Below are 20,359 nucleotides of genomic sequence, written 5' to 3'. Positions count from 1 at the left end.
ACAAAACAAAATGCAATATAAGATAAAGATAAAAAATTAGTAGTAACCAAACCTTAAATTAATAATGTCAATCCAAAATCAAATGCATACATGGATCAGCAATTGTCAAGCAGAGAATAGCAAGTCAAACAATTACACGGTAATGTAGCTAATATCTGCTGAAAAACAATATTTAAATGGATGGAACAGTATTGTTATTATTGGTGAAGAAATTTCTTCTGACAGACTATGCCCATCCTCAAGCTGAAAAATCAAGGATTTTGAAAACATTTCTTAATTGTTAATCTTAAATAAATATTTATTTTAATTCATTTTGAACATCCTGTCCACCTACATAAAAATATCCACTGAAATAGAAAATTACTAAGATAACCATATCAGACAAAACTTAAAAAAAAAAAAAACGGCATACTGCATTACATGGCAAAATGGAATTACACCTTCATATTTTATTTTTAAACCAAAGTATATATTTTATTATTTACCACATTTTAATTTTACATATCATGCAATCCTCAGGCATGGTATACTTGAAATTTTGGTACACTTGTAAGTTTGGTACTGATCACACTATTAACGACCATTTTGTAGTAATATGTTTGTACAGTGCTAATAGATTACCCTCATGTCAGACAATCAGTGCTTATAATCAACAGTTAATAACTTACTATTGTTAAACACATAAACCCAACTATCACAACTATTATATATAATTGTAATCTCAAGTTTGATTTAACATTGCTCCATAAAACAAAAATAGTTAAACTCACAGATTAACTATGTGCAACATAATTTGAGATCAGAAATTAACTAGTGACCATATTGTTTTATTTTCACTATATTACAAATCTTAGCAACTGTACTAGTGACTTCTTACCTTGTACTGTAGTCTACTTTATTAAATAGATATACATCTTAAGTGCTTTGCTCCATGTCACTAGAAAATGGCTGTTAGTAGCTGTGTCCTCTTGCAGCTCGATATCTGTTGCAGAATATCATATAGACCATTTTTTTATTGTGGAGTTCAGTTTCTGATCTCAAATATTTCTTAGTTCCATATTTTTGTTTCCACAACAATCTTCATCACCTGTCTTACTGATGGATTGTTTTTGGTTTTCCATTTTCTAGTTATAGCTTTCTTAGCCACTATCAACACTACAGATAGCAACACGTTCACCTCTTTAGTACATTATTTTATATCAGCTCAACAAAAACATGTCTATTCTAAAGTTAAATTCTTTTCCAGATACTGTACAGTTATAAGACTTAGCAAATGTCATTTTTGTTCTGAAAAAACTGGTACATTCCCAAATTATGTGTTCCCAAGAACAAACATATGCCTCTTGTCTATGGGGACATTTTTTCAAGTCTTGTAGAGGTATAGAAATATTTTGGCAAACATTTCCATGAAAAAAATTCTAAATTTACTCAGTGTAGTCACATACCTCAGAGTAAGCCATATTGATCTGAGCTAATAATCTGCAATATTTGTATTTAATTGCTCTGCCATGCTATTTTTAACTTTGTATGGTACTGTCTTCTCAAATCTAATACCGCCTTACATGTTCTACTTATTCTTTTCTTCGCTCTTTCTGTACTAGTCTCAGTTATAAAATCTACTATTTGTGGTTGATCAGAATTACTATCCAACCTCTGCATATCTTCTATGTACTCTAACATTAGATCTGTTTATACAAGTTGTTCTGAATTCAATAACCCAAACATTTGTCTAGCTACATTTCGTTTTATAATCTCATCACCTTTTATCAACCACACACAAAATGTCACTTATTTGCTTTCTTCTGTCTCTTTCTTGTTTGTATATCTAGTATAAACTGTTGGTTCATAGGGTCATAAATTCCTACTAGGCTAACTGCCCTTGTGGGCCATTTTAAGACTAGCCAATTACCCCATGTGAGAATCAAATCCTGCACTTTGTGTCTGTATGGTAAACATCTTACCCATTATGCCAGCCTCCAACCGTATTATTCTATTTTTCCAAAATCTAACGTTATTTAACATATAGACTTACTTATTACTTTTATGTATACAAGGCTGTACAAAATGCTCTTTATACTTCATTCCTAGATCTGCCCAAATGACGGTGTGATTCTCTCATTACTTTGTTGGACATTATCTCTATTATGTGTGGACATATATATAATTGACAGGATTCAAACCTGTGCAGGGAAACCCCAATGGATTTTGAGTCCATCATCTTAACCACTCAGCCAAAATTACAACACCAAGGAAATGTCTCGGGGATTATACTGCTGTCATCAAAAGGAGGACTGTAGTACCCCTACCATTGTCAGTTATTTCTACCTCTAGACTGGTGACCATTCTGAAAATTACCACAGCCACTTTGGTTCTTTCCAAATCTTTGGTAGTTCTGTTGCTATTGGCCACGCACTGAAACCATAGCAGACCTGGGCTCTGCTGCATTCTTGAAAAGATTTGTTGCAGAATCCAAAACGTGACACCAACAGTGTAAAGGATTTTGCTTTCCTTTTCTATGTGCTCCAGGTAGGATTTTACACTTAGGTCAAAGAGAGCAGGCCTATCAAATGGGACACTGACAAAGGTCACCTTGATATCCTCATCACAGTCTTTCAGGTGCAATCAGATATGGTGGTAAAAATGATACTAGCATCTGCAACCCTGGCTGTATCAAAACTGAATTAGGTGCAAGTCTCATGGTGAGTCTGGCAACAGAAATCACAGTCACCAACTGTGACTACCCATTAAAATTAAGCTGTCCATTAAACAACTCTTCCAGTGAATGTCTGATTTTGTCAGCTGTTTTAAAGAGAGTTTGTGACCACCAGAAAGAAAATTACAGATGTCAATGTATTTCTCAAATCTGTCCATGGCTCCTGATTCCCTATCCAGGGATGGGAAGCAGGCCTCTGCAGGGTATGGGTCTTTTTAATGGCAGCCACAGTAGCAATGAAATCAAGTTAGCATTATTTATTTGTTTGTTAACTTGTTTGTATTTGCTAACCAGAGTAGAGCACTGATCGACATGGACCTTTTATAGACTCAGTCTAGGCACACTGTCTAGTTAAGGGGCTTGCTCATAGTTATATACTTGGTAACTTTAGAGATCTAGTCCAGCAGGTCCAATCACTGGGAGGCCAGATAATATTGTCTCCTCTGGACAGACACCAGAATAAAGGAGCTGCCCCTTGCACACTTAAACAATCAAACTGTTTTGTCTGTAGCAGGGACCATCCAAGAAAAAAGGTTGAGAAGTCTGGAAAGCTTCCCAGGAAAAAGGCTGAGAAGTCTGGAAAGCTTCCCAGGAAAAAGGCTGAGAAGTCTGGAAAGCTTCTTGTGGGGGGAAAGAGCTAACAAGTAAGCAAAGTGTAATAAGCAAATAAGCAGATAAACAGCTGGGTTCCTTCAATATAATCTTAAATAAAAAATGCAATTTATTTTTCCATCTTTACATATTAGTCTGCAATACCTTATTGGTAGTGAAGTTCAACATTATTAGTAACATTAGAAAATTAAATCAGAAAACACAAACAAGTTTTACTCCAATTGATATTCAGTCTCCCTCATTATGTTAATCTATGGAAAATGTATACTGAAGCAATGACCTAGCAATATATTTTCTCAATGAAGCTTTATTTGCAGCCTCCAACTAATACATTATCAGAAATAACATCAGCAGTTTTCTTTGTCATGCGAATTAATAAAAGGGGTAGCTATCCAGACTAACACATAAGATATCATTATCTTGTCCTTTTAACATAAGCTGTTTTTCTGTAATCTGTACATCTTTTCGTAGCAGCCTTGGCACCGAATGTGCCAATTCCTCCCTAAAACGAGCTATACTCAGACACATAACAAAAAAAATTATGTTCCATCACAGCCTATTCACCTTCATCATGCTTTCAAAGGTGAAATTCTATGTTTGGGCACATCTGTCTCACCCTCTGTAGAGTATAAAAATATCTGTGAAGATATTTTCCTACAAAGATTCTAAGTCATTATGACTTTGTAGCATGTCTAGGCATCATGCATATTTGGTCCCCTGTAATAAATCTCCCCCTTCCGACATATGGCTCCACCCTTCCTTTTACATTATCCATCACTTTAATATTACGATTCCCAAATGCTTTATATACCAAATGTACTAAATGCTCCATAAAGAAAACATCACCTCCAGCTTCTGTCACACAAAACACATGCAGTAGGTCATCTATTAACACAGATGACATATCTATGATATAAGTTGTACTGATAAACCATTCATATTACAGCTGCAAATAAAAAAAAACAGAAAAGGAAAAAACTCCAGGAGCCCGTATGTCCATTGTTCTTTCATCCAGATACCCAAGCTTCATCCCACTTCAACTGCTCCTAATACATTATTCTTTTTCTCTCTCTTTCTATCTCCAGTGTTATAACTACCATTCTTCAGGTATCCCCAGTCTACGTCTCCTATAGGTATTGCATAATTAGCTCAAAGGCTTATCTCTTGACTACTTAACAAATTCCTCAAAAAAGTCATAGCTTGTTCCATGACATATAGCAATTACATTTTCATGAGCTTAAATCCCAAAAAGCATACATATCAAATGTTGTGCTTTTGAATCATCTGTCTCACTAATGTTCTCTCTTTTGCAGCATACTTCCAATCAAGTAAGAGATACAGCAACTGTACAGCTACTGCATCACAATATAATCCTTGATCAAGCATATTTAAACATCCCCATTTTTATGATGCTATTCATTTATCCAACATACTGTAGACTTACCACTCTCCCAGATATAATCATGTGTAAGACCCTATCTACTGATTAAAAAATACTTAGCTTGTCAACTGGAAATGCCAGAAATGTATATAACAATGAGGGTAGCAAACATAAATTAATTGCTTGCATGCTTTGGTTCAGTTCTAGACCTATAATTTCCCATCATAAAAAAATCTATTCTTTAAGTGCCCGTGTGTTTGATTGAACCCATGAAGAATGTTCTAGCTATATTCCTAATTAATTAAAATATTCATCTTTTCAAAAATATTTTTCTTCAAAATTTTAGACAGATCATGTCAATGTCATAATGTTTATGTTTTCTCAACTTTTATCAAGACAGCTTACCAGATATATTTAACAGTTAAAACAACCTGTCAATATCCACTTCAGGAAGTGTTAAGTAAACAAATGAGAGTTTTAAAATTATTCATTAACAACTGTATGCTCTTGTAAATTAGAAGGTCTCATCAATGCAGCCAATGGTTCTACACACAATGCAAACATTGATGACAATGGACATCTTTTTGTACCCCAAAGTTTAAGTTTGATGACACTCCACATGTATTTTAACCCTCTCTTTAGACTTATTACAAATATTTTAATACAAACTCTAGTGAGTACCCAAACTCCAATAACATCTAAATCAAGCAATACTGTTCTGTGATATCAAAAGCTTCCTTCCCATCAATACTCAGTACTACGTTTCATGTATTTGCATCTTTCATCAATAAGTCAGTCTTAAATATGTTGTCGTGTCCATCGTCCACTAACAAATCTACAATGATCACTGTGCACTAATTCTGATATTAATCTAGCCATTTTCCTTGTTAGGATTACCATAAATAACTTATAATTTAACATTGATATTGGCCTAGATGATGATGTCAAGCTTAAACCCTTTCTTGCCTTTGGTATCCCAGTAACCACAGCCTCTATCCATGGCACAGGAGTTTTAGTTTTCAAAAGTAACTGTAATCATCTAGGCAACATTTCTGTAACTGTAACTCAAAGCCCAAGTCTTCCTATTGGCCTCGGTCTTATCAACCTTCATTAACGCCTGAGTAGTAGGTACTATCAAGATTCCGGACTATTCCCCGCTCCTTCACCACATTTTGTCTACCTTAGATTTTTCAAAATTTATTCCTGTCACATTACCTACCCATTTCAACTCCACCTGGCTTGCACACAGACAGTGTGTGTGTGTGTGTGTGTGTGTGTGTGTGTGTGTGTGTGTGTGTGTGTGTGTGTGTATATGTGTATATATATATATATATATATATATATATATATATATGTATATAAAATACTCACCTCTCATCACAGGACCTCTAGTAAAATGCATACCTGCTTCAGTTTTCATACCAGCCACAAGCTACTGCAATCTTTGCTGCCTCAGTCTACCTGACAATGTTTTCTGTCATTTCGGAATATTATAGAAATATTTATTCTTTGACAGTTGTCTCATAAATTCATACTTCCTGTCCAATAAACCATATAGGTCTTGCTTCACCTTTTCCTTCTCCTCATCAATTGTCTCCTATCCTAGAAAAAAAATCTTATCTGCAGTTTACCTACTTTATTTTTTAAGCTGCTTCATTGTCATCTTAGAATCCCCTATTAGCTCTGATGTCCTACTCCTCACTTTTGTTTTAAGCTTTGTCTCTAGTTGGTCCCAAACCTCTAGTCAGTTTTTTTTCACATTGCTTTAACATGGCCAGTTTGTCTTTATAAGACCTTTATATCAATCAGTGAAGGTCACAGTTTAAAAAATGGAAACTTGTAATACTTTTCTAAACACAATGTTACCATAATGCACATGCAACATTCTAATAAAGCATGATCTGAAACAACTATTGGGTGCACTTTGACCTCCTTAACTAAATAAGCATGCTGTACTGTTATACATATATGGAATCTAAATGTGCCTCCAATTTCTATCTATTTGAAAAAATATGTAAATTAGGTAACTGATAACTTAATACTTGTCCCTTCATGGCTCAGATGTCATTCTGGGCTCTCCTCTTACTTCCACCGCACTGGTCATAATATTCTAGTCAACAATGTGTAACAGCAATTTCTTCCTGAAATGCAATCACTTCTTTCATAGGTTCATAGGTTCATACTAGGCTATCTGACCTGGGGCAATTATAAGCCTAGCCCAATTTTGTTTGGCTTATGCCACCCCTTGATTTGAGTATACTGTGCCCTTTTTACGGTTTAGTTTACTGTGCCTCTGTCTAATAGTGACACGGAAGTAATCCTTGGAACAAACCTACGATCTCCCATCCACTCATCAAGATTCTTCTTGAAGAGATTCAATGAGGTGCTCTAACATGAATTGGCATTCTATTCCAGAGCGAAGGGAGCCTCTGGGTTATGAATCTGTCCCTCCAGCAAGTCCTATTTATTTCTGTGCTGAGGTTCAAGTCCCTCAAGCGTGTGGCTCTAAGGGATTTAGATTTATAGAGGTGGAGCATGTCCATTAATTCTGGATTGGACATAGCTTTATACGTCAGGCATAGATCGCCTCGAAGTAGGTGGTATGCAACTGAGTAGAGCTGGAGTTTTTTTAACCGAGCAGCATATGGCATCTGTTTGAGTCCTTTGATCCTCTTGGTGAGGTACTTTTGGGGTCTTTCTAATTGCTGCAGGTGTTGGGTAAGGTACATCCCAAAAGGGGCATTGTATTCTATGATGGGCCTGATGAGGGATGAATAAAGGGGCACGATTACCTCTCTTGATCTAGATGTGAATCCTTTCATGATGAGGTGGGCCATGTAGAAGGTCTTTCTAACCACTTTGGCAATGTGGTTGTCAAAGGAGAGATTGCTATCAACTTGGGTCCCCAGATCCCTAATTACTTTCTCTGTACTTAATAGTTTACTGCCTATGTGGTAGTTTGTGGGCACATTGTTTTTGCCAAAGGGTATGACTATACACTTTTTGGCATTTAGCTTTAGACCATGGCTCTGGCACCAGTTATCCGTCTCTGTGAGACCTTTTTGAAGGATGTTTGTGTCAGCTGGAGAGTCGATTATGGCGCCCAGTTTGCAGTCATCTGCAAACTTGGTGAGCCATAGTCCCCCCACGTTGGCCTGAACCTCGGAAAAGTATATACCGAACAAGAGCGGTCCCAGGACAGAACCTTGTGGGACACCACTTGTAACTGGTTTCGAGTCTGACATGGCTCCAGCAACTCTCACTCTGTGGGTTCTGTCTTTGAGCCAGTTTGCGACCCATCTTGTGACATAGGGGTTTATATTTAAGCTGGATAGCTTATCTATGATGCCCATGTGGGGTATTGTGTCAAATGCCTTTGCTATTTCTAGATAGGTTGTGTGGACTATCTTCCCTTCATCTATGGCTTTGGTGACTGTTTCAAAGAAGTCAGCCAGGTTCAAAAGGCAGGATCTGCCCTTGACGAAGCCGAATTGGGTAGGATCTAGTGTCTGTAGGTCCCCGATGTCTTTGTTTATGAGCTCCATGATGATCCTCTCCATAGCCCTGCAGACTAAGCTAGTCAGGCTTATGGGGCAATAGTTTCCAGGGTCCATGGAGGCTCCACCTTTGTGGAGTGGGACCACTGTTGCTGTACGCCATTTTATGGGCACATATCCTGTAGTGAGGCTGAGATTGTACAGCTGTTTTATTTGAGGGATTAGTTCTTCTTGGAGTTCATGTAGGATGCAACCCGGGATGCCATCTGGTCCCATGGAAGCAGTGTTTTTTGCTTTGGAGAGGGCAGCCTTCATCTGAGCATCAGAGATGTTTGGGAGACAGCCCCCTGCCGGGATAGACACTTGCTCTTTTGGGGGGGGGGGTGAAGTTTGCACTGAACCTGTCTGCCAGGATATTGGCGATGTCCGTGGTTCAGTGTATTTTATGTCGTTTAGAATCAACTCAGAACAAGTCTGGGAGTTGCATCCCAGGTTCCTAACATAACTGAAAAAAGCCTTATGATTGTCTTTAGTTTCCTGTGCAATTTTTCTCTCAAAGCTGGCCTTGGAGGATTTTATGAGGGATCGTAATTTTTTGCTAGTACTGATCAGAGATGCCTTCCCTATTAGGGATTTTGCTCTATCATGTAGTATCTTCTTCCTTCTGTTGTACAGTCTATTTACGGCTGGGGTCCACCAGACTGGATGCCTGCCTTTGGATGATTGGGTCTTGGTTTTGTTTGGGATAGCTTGATCCATGCATTCCTGGAGATGTCCGTAGAATGCGTTTATATAGGATTCTGCAGTTTGGGCCGTAGTTTCCACTGGCCCTGGGGACTTGAAAGATGTCACTTCGGTTTTGAAAAGTGAGAAGTTCACTTTTGAGAAGTTTTTCACTGTGGTTTTCTGGGCTGGGGGTGGGGTTGGGATGTGGATATCCAGTGAAATTAATTTATGGTCTAATCTTTCCAATGAAGGATATACTTCTGGTATGGAGCATAGAGTCCCCATGTTGGTAATGATCAGGTCTAGTATGTTATCCCCTCTTGTGGGAGTGGTGACTAGTTGTTCCATAGCATTTGAGTTTATAATTTCCAGGAACCTTTGGGCTAAGGTGCTGGGGCTTGAGTAGTGCCCCCAGTCTATGTTTGGGTAGTTGAAGTCACCCAATATAATGGTGTTCGGAGAGATCTTCATGTTCTCCAATGTTTTCAGGAAAGCCGAGTGGGATTCCTGACTTTGAGAGGGTGGTCTGTAGGATGCTATAAACTGAAAAGCAGTTTTGCCCACTGTTAGTTGCACATGGATGGTCTCCGATACTTCATGCAATGCCACTAACCTGGAGGTGTGGATATCCTTGATAAATATGGAAACTCCCCCTCCTTTTGTGGTTCGGTCTGGGTTTTGGGGCCGAAAAGCATGATATGAGGTATAACCTGGTAGTGCTGGGGTGCTCTCTGGAGCCTTGAACCAGGTTTCTGTCACTGCACAGATATCGATGTTCTCCATACTGAGGAGAGCTTCGAGTGTGTGCATCTTCAGGTTAAGACTTCTGGCATTTAGCAGCATTACCCTTAGTTTCTTGTACCTTGTGCTGTCTATGGAAGTGGGTTTGACTTTTGAGCCTTGCCTAAAAAACGCACTATGGGGGTGGCCAGAGCCTTTGCCAGTATCCAAAAGCCCAGTGGTGACAGGTGCAAGCTGTCCCTAGTGAAGCAACGTGGCTTGTCGAGCATGTCATCCCAGGCTGATAGACAGTGGATCCCCTTTGAATGACACCAAAATTTTAGCCAATTGTTAAAATCGATCATTTTGTCTTTGTACTGTGGCATCATTCTAGGTGAGGGTAAGATGCTGCTCAAGGTCAGGGTCATACCAGCCTGGGCTACATGATCAGAGAGCTCCTCTATGTCTCTTTTCATGTAGTCCAGGGAGGTACGTCCCAGGTCATTCACGCCAGCATGTACAATGACTGAGTCATATTTGTATTTGCTTTGGAGTGACCTGAGTGCTTGTGTTATGTGGCGGATCCTAGCGCCCGACAGGCAGCTCACTGTGACCTTCTCCTTGTTCAGCCTGGTGAGTGGGACGTCAGTGTGTCTGACAATAGAGTCACCTATGACAAGAGTATCGGTTGCATTATTCAGCCTTAAGGACTGTGGCTGCTTGGCACACTGACTTTGTGGGCTATGTGTTGTGCGTGTTTTGTTTTGGGGTGGCGTTTGCTTGGATGTCTGCTTTGGAGGTCTCTGTTGCTTAGGTAGATTTTTATTTAGAGCCTCTGAGTATATTTTAGGGTATTTATGTGTTTGGTTTGCTGATGTGGTGGGACTATGTGATACTGGAATTGTGTTCTGTGAGGTTACCTTCTCCTCCTGACTGGTTATACCAGTTTTGAGATGAGAGAGCTCAGCCTCCAGTTTGGCTATATGGTTGCATCTCTCACATATATTTGAACCTGTTTGGAGGAGGAGAGGGTTGTCCGTGTACATGAGACAGTTGTAACATTGCCTCAAAATTCCCAGATTCACCAGCTGGGCTGGAGAGGAAACCACTGACTGACCTTTGGACATGCTAGAGTAATATAGGGAACTGAATTAAGATGGTCCAATAGGGGACAAGGTAATCGTAGAGAGTATAAGAGTAAATAGTGCTTATGGTTTAATAGTGCTAACTTGTAAGATTACTTATTTGGACCAGTGAAGGGCCTTAGAATGAGAATATGGTGTTTACATCAGTCTGTGTAGTTCACAGAGAAACACAGACACTGTACATTGTCGAAAGTGTTGCCCCCAAATATCCTTTCACACCACACAGTAACCATATACATCTTTTAATACATATCCAACTGTAAGGGAGAAAATGCCTGAAACCAATAGCATCACTCTTTTTTACTTGCCCCTCAAAAAGACAAATCCACCCCTCATGGTCAATAACCTCTAACCATTACATTATGCGCCCAGTCCTCTAAGTTATTTCTTTTAGTGCAATGACCAAGGCTCAAGTTTTCTTACATAAATAACTAACTGGTTTGGATAACCCATTGACATTCAATGCCACTAAGTCCATCGGATATGTATCAAATCTTGCATCACCCTATACCCTTTATGCAATATTCAGGACACATATTCCAAGAAGGCAAATATCTCACTGCACAAAAAAAAAATAAGTAAGTAAATAAACTTCTGTATTTTCCACCCTTAAAGTTTACAAAGTAATTTTCGCAAGTCTGCCCAGCCCAGTCTAATAACACTGTTGTTTGTAACTATTTGCAAAATATAGTACAATAACTTGATATTTAAAATGGCCTAAAATGTAGTAATTATAATAAAAAAAAAACTTGCATTGACCCAGCATTACAGACAAGTATGTTCCTGTAAACTTATCCATAGGCAACTTACAAATGCTCATAGTCACATTAAATCAGCCTCCCTTGGTTCACCCCAACAACTTTTTCCATTTAATACAAAAGGCAGTCATATTATCCTATCATCATCTTAGAGCTCAAAGGCCTGTTAGAAAAAGAAAATAAGCATACACAAGAATTTTATAAACATGACAAATTCACTACATTAACCAAATCAATTGATCAGATAGTGTGGGAGTTGTCCCCAATACTACAGGTAGCATGGGAGCTGTGCCCAATACTACATGTAGCGTGGAAGCTGTCCCCAATAGTACAGATAACATGGGAGCTGTCCCCAATACTACGGCTAACATGGGAGTTTTTCCCAATACTACAGGTACCATTAGTGCTATCTCCAATACTACAGGTAGCGTAGGAGCTGTCCCCAATACTACAGGTAGCGTGGAAGCTGTCTCCAATACTACAGATAGCAGGGGAGCTGTCCCCAATACTACAGCTAGCATGGGAGCTGTCCACAATACTACAGGTATCGTTGGTGCTATCCCCAATAGTACAGGTAGAGTGGGAGCTGTCCTCAATACTACAGGTAGCATGGGAGCTGTCCTCAATACTACAGGTAGAGTGGGAGCTGTCCCCAATACTACTACTGGCAGCACAACTCAATACGAAATAACTCGTCTCTCAAAGTAGGCAGAGGTTTCCCTCTAGTGCTCTGATTTAATTGTCCTAATGTAGCCATCTCAAGTATAAAGAAAGCATAGCAAATTATAATTTATTATGCAAACACAAATGCAATATATTTCATATATAACTTTTGTCCCTGTGCCTGGTGATCATCAAAACCTCCCCTCAGTCAAACACAGTCTATTCATTCTCCTACTCCAGGAATTCTTACCAGTGTCAAAGCAAGGGCTACCAGGAGGGGTGATGTCATATAGGCAGCCATGAGGGTGCTTATTGCTGTCTCTAGCATCAATGCAATGAGGCTGTATGTAGTGGCCTAAACCCTATCTTAGGGCACGGGGACATGAAATTCCCATCACTGCAAAGGCCTATAATGCCATTTTTCATGGCATTACATGCTTGCCCACAACCACACTGAAGGCTACCACCAGGCAGTGGGTCAGTGAACCTAATGCTCACCCCCCCCCAATCTGTGTATTTGCATTATTTTCATCATGCCAACAAATGCATGATACATATTATAGTATTACAACTATGTTAAAACATTAGCAAATGTTGGCTCCTTATTGAAATGTCATCACTCGAAATGCTGGGTGCTGACGAGACCAAAAACTCAGCAGGAGAGCAAATCTCGAAAATCGCTGATGTTTTTCATGTTTCACTGTTGCATCATTACCTTTGGGTTATCTGCTTGCAGTAGCCCTCAGTCGGCCTGATTAACAAAGTCTTGGGTCCTGCGTCGGATGCTGTCCCTTCTTCCATGATGTCAGGGCATCAGGGGTATAAAACATGCAGCCGACACCATTACATCAGTCTTTCTTGCCGTGCGGTGCCCGAAGCAGAAGCAGTTCACAAGTACCGGTCGGCCAACTCCTGAAATTTTCATTTTCGAGTTTCAGAACAGAAGTCTTCAACTAAAGCTAAGTACCCCGCTGGGGAAACTTTTTTTTGCTCCTTACCAATGTCAGTAAAAGTTAATAATTGCATTACTTGTGGAAAGCAAATACCTCACAAAGATTTTCATTCGTACTGTATTCCTTGCCTGAGCCCTGATCACGACGTTCCTTGCTGTCAGTTTTGTGCTTTATTTAATCAGCGCACTATCCATCGTCGGTATATTTTCACCTCTAAATATTTTGGTTCTCGGTTTAATTATCCAGAAATGCCATTGGTTAGCCATCCAACTACCGGGATTCCGAAAAAAATGCAAAGATAAAGACAGAGACAGGCCGCCTAGGTCCAAAGCTGCCAACGATGCTTCTCCTAAGCCAGTCGCCAGTCCGCCGGTACTCAGTGAGGCATTTTTGCGGCCCCTGATACCCGCTACTTCTGATTCACAGGCCTCTACTGAGACCCATTCAGAGTCCGGTATGCCGCGAGATGGTTCAGCTGTGGAACCTGTGGATGTCTCTACCTTGAATGGGTCTGGAGCCACTATGCAGGCACCGGCTTCTGAGGATGTATTCAGGCCTACGGACTTGCATATCAAACCGACACCTTCTTCTTCATTTAGGCCTAAATCTCAAACCATGCCTAAGAAACTGACTGCCAGGCTGCATGCTCAGGCCTCTATGCCTAAAAAACAAATGATAAGAATGGCTGAAGATCTTATAACCTTAATCAGGGGAAGCCAACCTCCCCCTTCTAAGCGACCTTGGACTGAAGTTGTTTATGAATCATCTGACCAGGATTCTGATTTTTCTGATTCTTCTGATGATCTGGATTTGCCCTTATCTACGTATGAGGATTCTGATGCAGAGGACTCTTTTCCCTCTGCTTCCCCTCCAGAGGATTTTTCTTTTGGTGAAACCTTACATACTCTAAGGGAGCCTTTCCACTGGGAAAGCCAGGATTTTTCGGATTCAAAAAAAAGACTTAGGGATTTCTTACTCCTGCCTCAGCATAGGCCTTTAGCTATACCTCCTATACTAGACATTGTTGATGATGCCTTTTTGGAATCAAGTTTGGCCCCTGATTCTTTGCCTCCTGATCCCGGAAAACCTGACAGATATTAAGGGCTCCTGATTCACACAAGTTTCTTTTTAAAAATCCTATTGCGGATCCAGAGACTATTTCACAGGGACCCAAGGCTTTCTACTGCTAAAAGACTCCAGGGCACTGGATAGATGGGGTAAGAAGGTTTACACTTCTGCAACCTTGGTCATTAGGGCTTTAAACTGCCAGTTTCATATGTTAAAGTATCAACAACATGTTATTGGGTTGCTTAAACAGAAAATGATGTTGATTCCCGACTGCGCTGAAAATAAAGAATTACAGGATTTAATGCATTCTGCTGAGCAGGTTGGTAAACATACTTTGCAGTGTGGATTTGATTCATTAGAGGCCTCTTGCAGGGCTGCTATTACTGGGTCTGTGCTCAGAAGGCATGCTTGGCTTAAGGAGCAATCCTTGCCTGATCATGTTAAAGCTAAACTGTTGGATGCTCCCTTAAATCAGGACCACCTGTTTGGCAACAAAGCTGAAGAAGTTCTTAAAAAAGATGGAAGATAAAGCTAAATCTATGCAAACTGTTAAAGATTTCTTGCAAGTTCAGCCTCCTAGATTTAGTAGGCATTGGCTGTCTAAGAATTGGTCCTTTCCAGCCCCTTTCAGGTCTTCTTAAGCCAAACCCAGACACAGCAGAAACCCCAGATTTCAGTCCCAGGGGACACACAAGACTAAGCAGTGGGGAATTTCGGAACCCAAATCTGGGAGTAGTAAGACTCCCCCTATGGAAAACTGTCTCAATGACTTGCTTTTAAAACTTCCAAGCACTTCCCAACTGAATGCTCCTCTAGACAGAAAGATTGGTCTGCAGGCCAAAAACTGGGAACTCATTACCCAGGACAAATGGGTTTTAAATATAGTGTCCCAAGGATACAGTTTTCACTTCCACACGTTACCAACACCAAGTGGGTGGCCAGATCTACCCCCCCAGTGGACAGAGGCCCAAAATCAAGTTTTCTTTCTCTTAAGCATGGGGGCTAATCAGTTGGTACCAGAAGAGGAAAAGGGACAAGGTTTCTATTCGAGACTTTTCCTGGTACCTAGAAAAGGCGATACATGCCATCCTATTCTGGACCTTTCTACTCTAAACACCTTTCTGGTGATTCCAAAATTCAAAATGCTGACTCTTCACCAGCTGCTTCCTATGCTAGGCAAATATGCATGGTTGGCAACACTAGACTTAAAAGAAGAATACCTGCACATCCCTATCAGGGAGTCTTGCAGAAGATACCTACATTTCAAAGCAAGTTCTCTGCACTGCCCTTTGGCTTATCTACTGTGCCCAGGGTATTCACAAAGTGCCTAGCTCCAGTCATTGCATTTTGCAGGCAAAGAAATATTCAAATATAACCATACCTGGACAATTGTCTAATTCAGGCAGAAAGCCAGGACATACTTTTGAATCATCTGGCCTTTGTTCAAAGGATGCGAACCTGTCTGGGGTACACCATAAATGAAAAGAAATCACACCTGGTACCCTGTCAACAAATTATATTCCTGGGAGCAAGCTTGAATACAACTTCTCAGATGGCTTTTCTCACGCCAGAGAAATGGATTCATTTGACAACCTACTTTAAACAAGTGGCCACAAAAACCCAGCTAACTGCAAGGCAAATACTGCAAGCCTTGGGGTTCATGGCCTCCTGCATTCTTCTAATTCCATATGCAAGGCTGCATATGAAGAAACTACAATGGTATCTCAAAAGCCTATGATGTCAACATTCACAGGATCTAGAAGCAATGATTCCTATCATATCTTGCCTATGCCTAAAGTTCCTTTGGTGGGGAGAGGCCTGCCACCAAAACAGGGGACTACCATTCCCACTACCCCCTGCCGCCCAAACCTTAACAACAGATGTATCGACTATGCATGGGGGGCTCACCTGGCAGGGAAGTGCATTTAGGGCAAATGGAACCCAAGTCAAATGCACCTGCACATAAATCAAAAGGAAATGTTAACTGTACAGAATGCTCTGACAGCCTTCAAGGACCACATTCTTCCAGGACAACTAATGGTAAAGACGGACAACACCACTGTCATGTGTTACATAAAGAAGCAGGGGGGTACACATTCTTACCCCCTCTGCAGACTAGCCATGGTATTGTGGAACACAGTCTTGAGTTACCAAGTGAATCTACAAGCTCAATTCCTGCCAGGAAAACTAAATACACTGGCAGACAGACTAAGCAGAAACCTCATGGACCCACACGAGTGAAACTGGAACCAAGGATTTTCAACATGTTGACAAGCAAATGGGGGAGACCAGATATAGACCCGTTTGCCTCCCCCAGAACCATCAATTGGACAAATTGTGCACAAGGATTGCCCACAAGCTGGCTTGGAAAATGGATGCTCTATCCTTCAGATGGAAACACCTATCAGTTTATGCCTTTCCTCCTCTGCCTCTGCTCTCCAAGGTACTACTAAAGATCAAACAGGACAAGCCAAGGATGATTTTAATTGCACCAGACTGGCCACACCAACATTGGTACTCCCTCTTGCGCAGTGTGTCATGCTTGGCCCCCATGGCACCTACCTCAGACTCCTTCCCTGTTGTCTCAGCAGGAGAACCAGATTCTGCACCCTCAGCTGCAAACCCTGAACCTAGCAGCCTGGCTAATTACCTAATCTCTCCCTTACCATCCCTCAGTAAATCAGTGATGGATATCATTTTAGAGGCAAGGAGGCCCTAGTACTAAAAAATCTTATGCTGCAAAATGGAAAATATGGTGTGCCTGGAATCAATCTCAAGGGATGAGCACATCAGTGCGCAATTTACCTCAGATTCTACAATGCTTGACTGAGATGCTTCATAAGGGCTTGTCCTTTTCCTCCATCAAAATTCAAGCCTCAGCCATTTCAGCTCATTACAGCACAGAGCCTCCCCTCTTCTCTCACCCACTGCTCAAGCAGTTCCTCAGAGGGGCCAAAAATTTAAGGCCACCGAGGAGAGCTCCAACTCCAGCCTGGGACCTTAACTTTGTCTTGGAGAAACTCACTCTTCCTCCTTTCAAACCAGCTGCTACTGCAGATTTAAAATTAATTTCCTGGAAAACAGTTTTCCTTTTAGCAATCACTTCTGCAAGAAGAGTATTTGAATTACAGGCCCTTATGGCAGTGGAGCCTTTCATCATCTTCCATGTGGACAGGGTGTTCCTCAGAACCAATCCCTCCTTCATGCCCAAGGTGGTATCCAGTGTGGCTCTTAATCAGTCCATTCATTTGCCTACCTTCTTTCCTAACTCACAGAACAAAGGGGAATGGATACTGCACTCCTTAGATGTGCACAGTCAACTTAGATTTTACTTGGACAGGACTAAACCTCAAAGGAAATCTGAACAACTGCTGGTGGCATTTGCTGCAGGGACAGAGGGGAAAGATATTTAAAAGCAAACCATTTCAAAATGAATAGGCCACTGCATTCATTTCTGCTATAAGCACCATGGAAAACCTATCCAACAGAGCATCAGACCCCATTCAACCAGGGCTGCATCTACCTCCACAGCTTTTCTCAGGGGCGTTCCTACCAGGGACATCCTAGAAGCTGCTACCTGGAGTTCTGTACATACTTTCACCAAGCGCTATCATTTGCCAGTTTTCTCTAAATCCAGAGTGGGCTTTGCCACTGCAGTCTTGCAGGGTCTTATAGCTGGTCCTAATTCTATTTAAGTTCCTCCTCCCAACCTTAGCTTTGGGAATTTACCCAAATGTAATGACTGCAGCAGTGAAACACGAAGAACATAGCACAGTTGTGTACACTTACCATAAATGTAGATGTTTGAGTGTATTCACTGTTGCAGTCCTGGTTCACTCCCTCCAGCCCCTTTTCTTCTTTTGGCTATACCTCTACTCTCCCTTACTATGCTCAAAAAAGCTTTTTGGTGTATTTGCTTTTTTGTTGGAGGTATATCCTTGTAATTATAGATTTAATTGCTTCCCATTAGGGGGGCACCTGATATCTGGGGCAAGAAAAACTGATGTAATGGCGTCGGCTGCATGTTTTATACCCCTGACGACTTGACGTCATGGAAGAAGGGACACCAACTGATGCAGGACCCAAGACTTTGTTAATCAGGCCGACTGAGGGCTACTGCAAGCAGATAATCCAAATGTAATGACTGCAACAGTGAATACACTCAAACATCTACATTTATGGTAAGTGTACACAACTGTACTTTCTCCTTAAAACTCACTCTCAAGCATTGCACCCTTTCTCAAGGAAGGCTAGGCCAGTCAACCCTAGTGTAAAATTGTGGGGACACATCCAAACATCCAGGTTCCAGTTCAAGGATGCTAGTGAACTCCCCTGTTTAACCTGAAGGAGAAGTTTGTTCAAAAAGTAGTGGAGATGTGTGATAAACAAAACATGATGGAGACAGAGATTTATATGCTGATTAAGATTGTTTCTGGTGTTAGTGGGAATATTGCACTTGCAAATATTTATGAGATCAAGGACAACCAGGTCTCCATTAGCATTGTAGACTAGACATATGTCTGTAAAATACTAAAAACATGGACGGTGCTTCCAGCCTCTCCTGCTAGCTCATGGTCTTAAGACATGTGATCTTGATGAGGAACCTTTGTTGCCTCTCCAGTTGTTTGATATCCTATTAGCAAAATGGGATGTTGAGAGGAGGGGCTTTCAAATGAGACAATACTTCTTTTTTAGCATTCAATTTTAGCACATCTTCAGAGCGCCAAGAATTTGGAGGGAGAGTTCTTGCTGGAGGGTTCAGGTATTAAAGGGGGGCTTAGAAGCATGTGATTATCTGTAAATTCAGTGAGCAAGAGGCAACAGTGTAGCTAGGGTGGGAAGAAGGGGCAGCTCCATTTTTTAGCGGGTATTAGGGCCTGGTTATCCACTAGTGTTGAGGAATGCCAGATCAAAGAGACCGATTTTTACTCCTCACACTGAGAGCATGAGAGGGCACTAGATCAGGGAGCGGCACAAAAGTCAGCTATGGCTCTGATCAGAAGTCCTGGCTCCCTGCGTATGCACCAGAAAAATAAATGATGAAAAGGAACGGTCCCATCACTAAGCCATGAGGGACACCATTTGTCACCTTCATACTTTTTGATGAGCTGCCTGTGAATTTTTCTGTCTTTTAGCCAATTTGCTGTCCATCTTACTACACAGGGATCTATTTTTAAATAATTTAGCTTTCTTATGATGCCAGCATGAAGAATGGTGTTGAATGCATTGGTCTGGTCAAGATATGCTGTGTACACTGCATGACCACTGCCAGCTGCCTGTGTGGCCCTCTCAAGGAAGTTAACCTGATTTATATTCAAAGTTGATAAATGTAGACACTGTAACGAGTCAATAGCATGAGACCAACCGAGGCTGGTAAAAAACTATTTATTGAAGCGCTTTTTGTTTGCTGGAATAAGCAAATTTCTTCAGAAACCATTTTTGACTTTTAAAAGCATTTAAATAGTCACAATTAATTACTGTTAGACCAATCACAACTCACATAATGCTTAACCACTCTCTTAAAGGCGCCTAACCTACATACAGATTTACCACTAATAAAATGGTATAGAACAAATTGTACAACCATCAGCATGGTAAAAAAATGCTACCAAATCATATTACAACCGAAGATAACTACAATAAAAATGAAAAGTAACAAATACAAATGAAAATAAACATAATGTAATCAACTTGGTGTACTCCGCACTTATTACATACTATATTAAAAACATATATAATGTTAAAAACAGACTATTCCTACCAATAGAAAAACAACATCAACGCCTAAGGCTCTTTAACTTAAGAATACTACTTAAAGAGCATGCTTCATTCAGCCCAGGATAATTATAGGCATTTAATTTAATCTGCCAAACTAATTCTAACTCTTCCAGATGTAGGGGTGCTGGACCACCTCTTACATCTGTATACACCTGATCTATGACAGAAAATTTAAATCTATGGTCCATATAAGACTGAACATGTTTAGCCAAAGCGTTGTCCTGCTTGTTTTTGTTAATGGCATACTGATGTTCCTAAATACTTTCACGGAGCCTACGCTCCATTTTGCCTACATAGAATGCAGGACAACACTGACATGTTGCTAAGTAAACGACCATCTTCGAG

The 20,359-nt window shown here is 40.6% G+C and overlaps 1 protein-coding gene across 1 annotated transcript in view; it reads left to right on the top strand.

Moving 5' to 3' along the window:
• Positions 1 to 18,748, top strand: part of LOC122788722 (glutathione peroxidase 3-like) — a 163,707-nt gene extending 144,959 nt beyond the window's left edge. The window contains exon 5 of the mRNA XM_044055613.1: positions 18,584 to 18,748. Within this exon, the coding sequence (XP_043911548.1) occupies positions 18,584 to 18,748 (165 nt within the window). The remainder of the gene's footprint in view (positions 1 to 18,583) is intronic.
• The last annotated feature ends 1,611 nt before the right edge of the window (positions 18,749 to 20,359 follow it).

The sequence above is a fragment of the Protopterus annectens genome, chromosome 14.part0, assembly GCF_019279795.1.
Source record: "Protopterus annectens isolate FY-2018-M chromosome 14.part0, PAN1.0, whole genome shotgun sequence".
Taxonomy (NCBI): domain Eukaryota; kingdom Metazoa; phylum Chordata; order Ceratodontiformes; family Protopteridae; genus Protopterus; species Protopterus annectens.
Note: the sequence above shows the minus strand (reverse complement) of the source record. Positions and strands in the feature narration are given on the sequence as shown.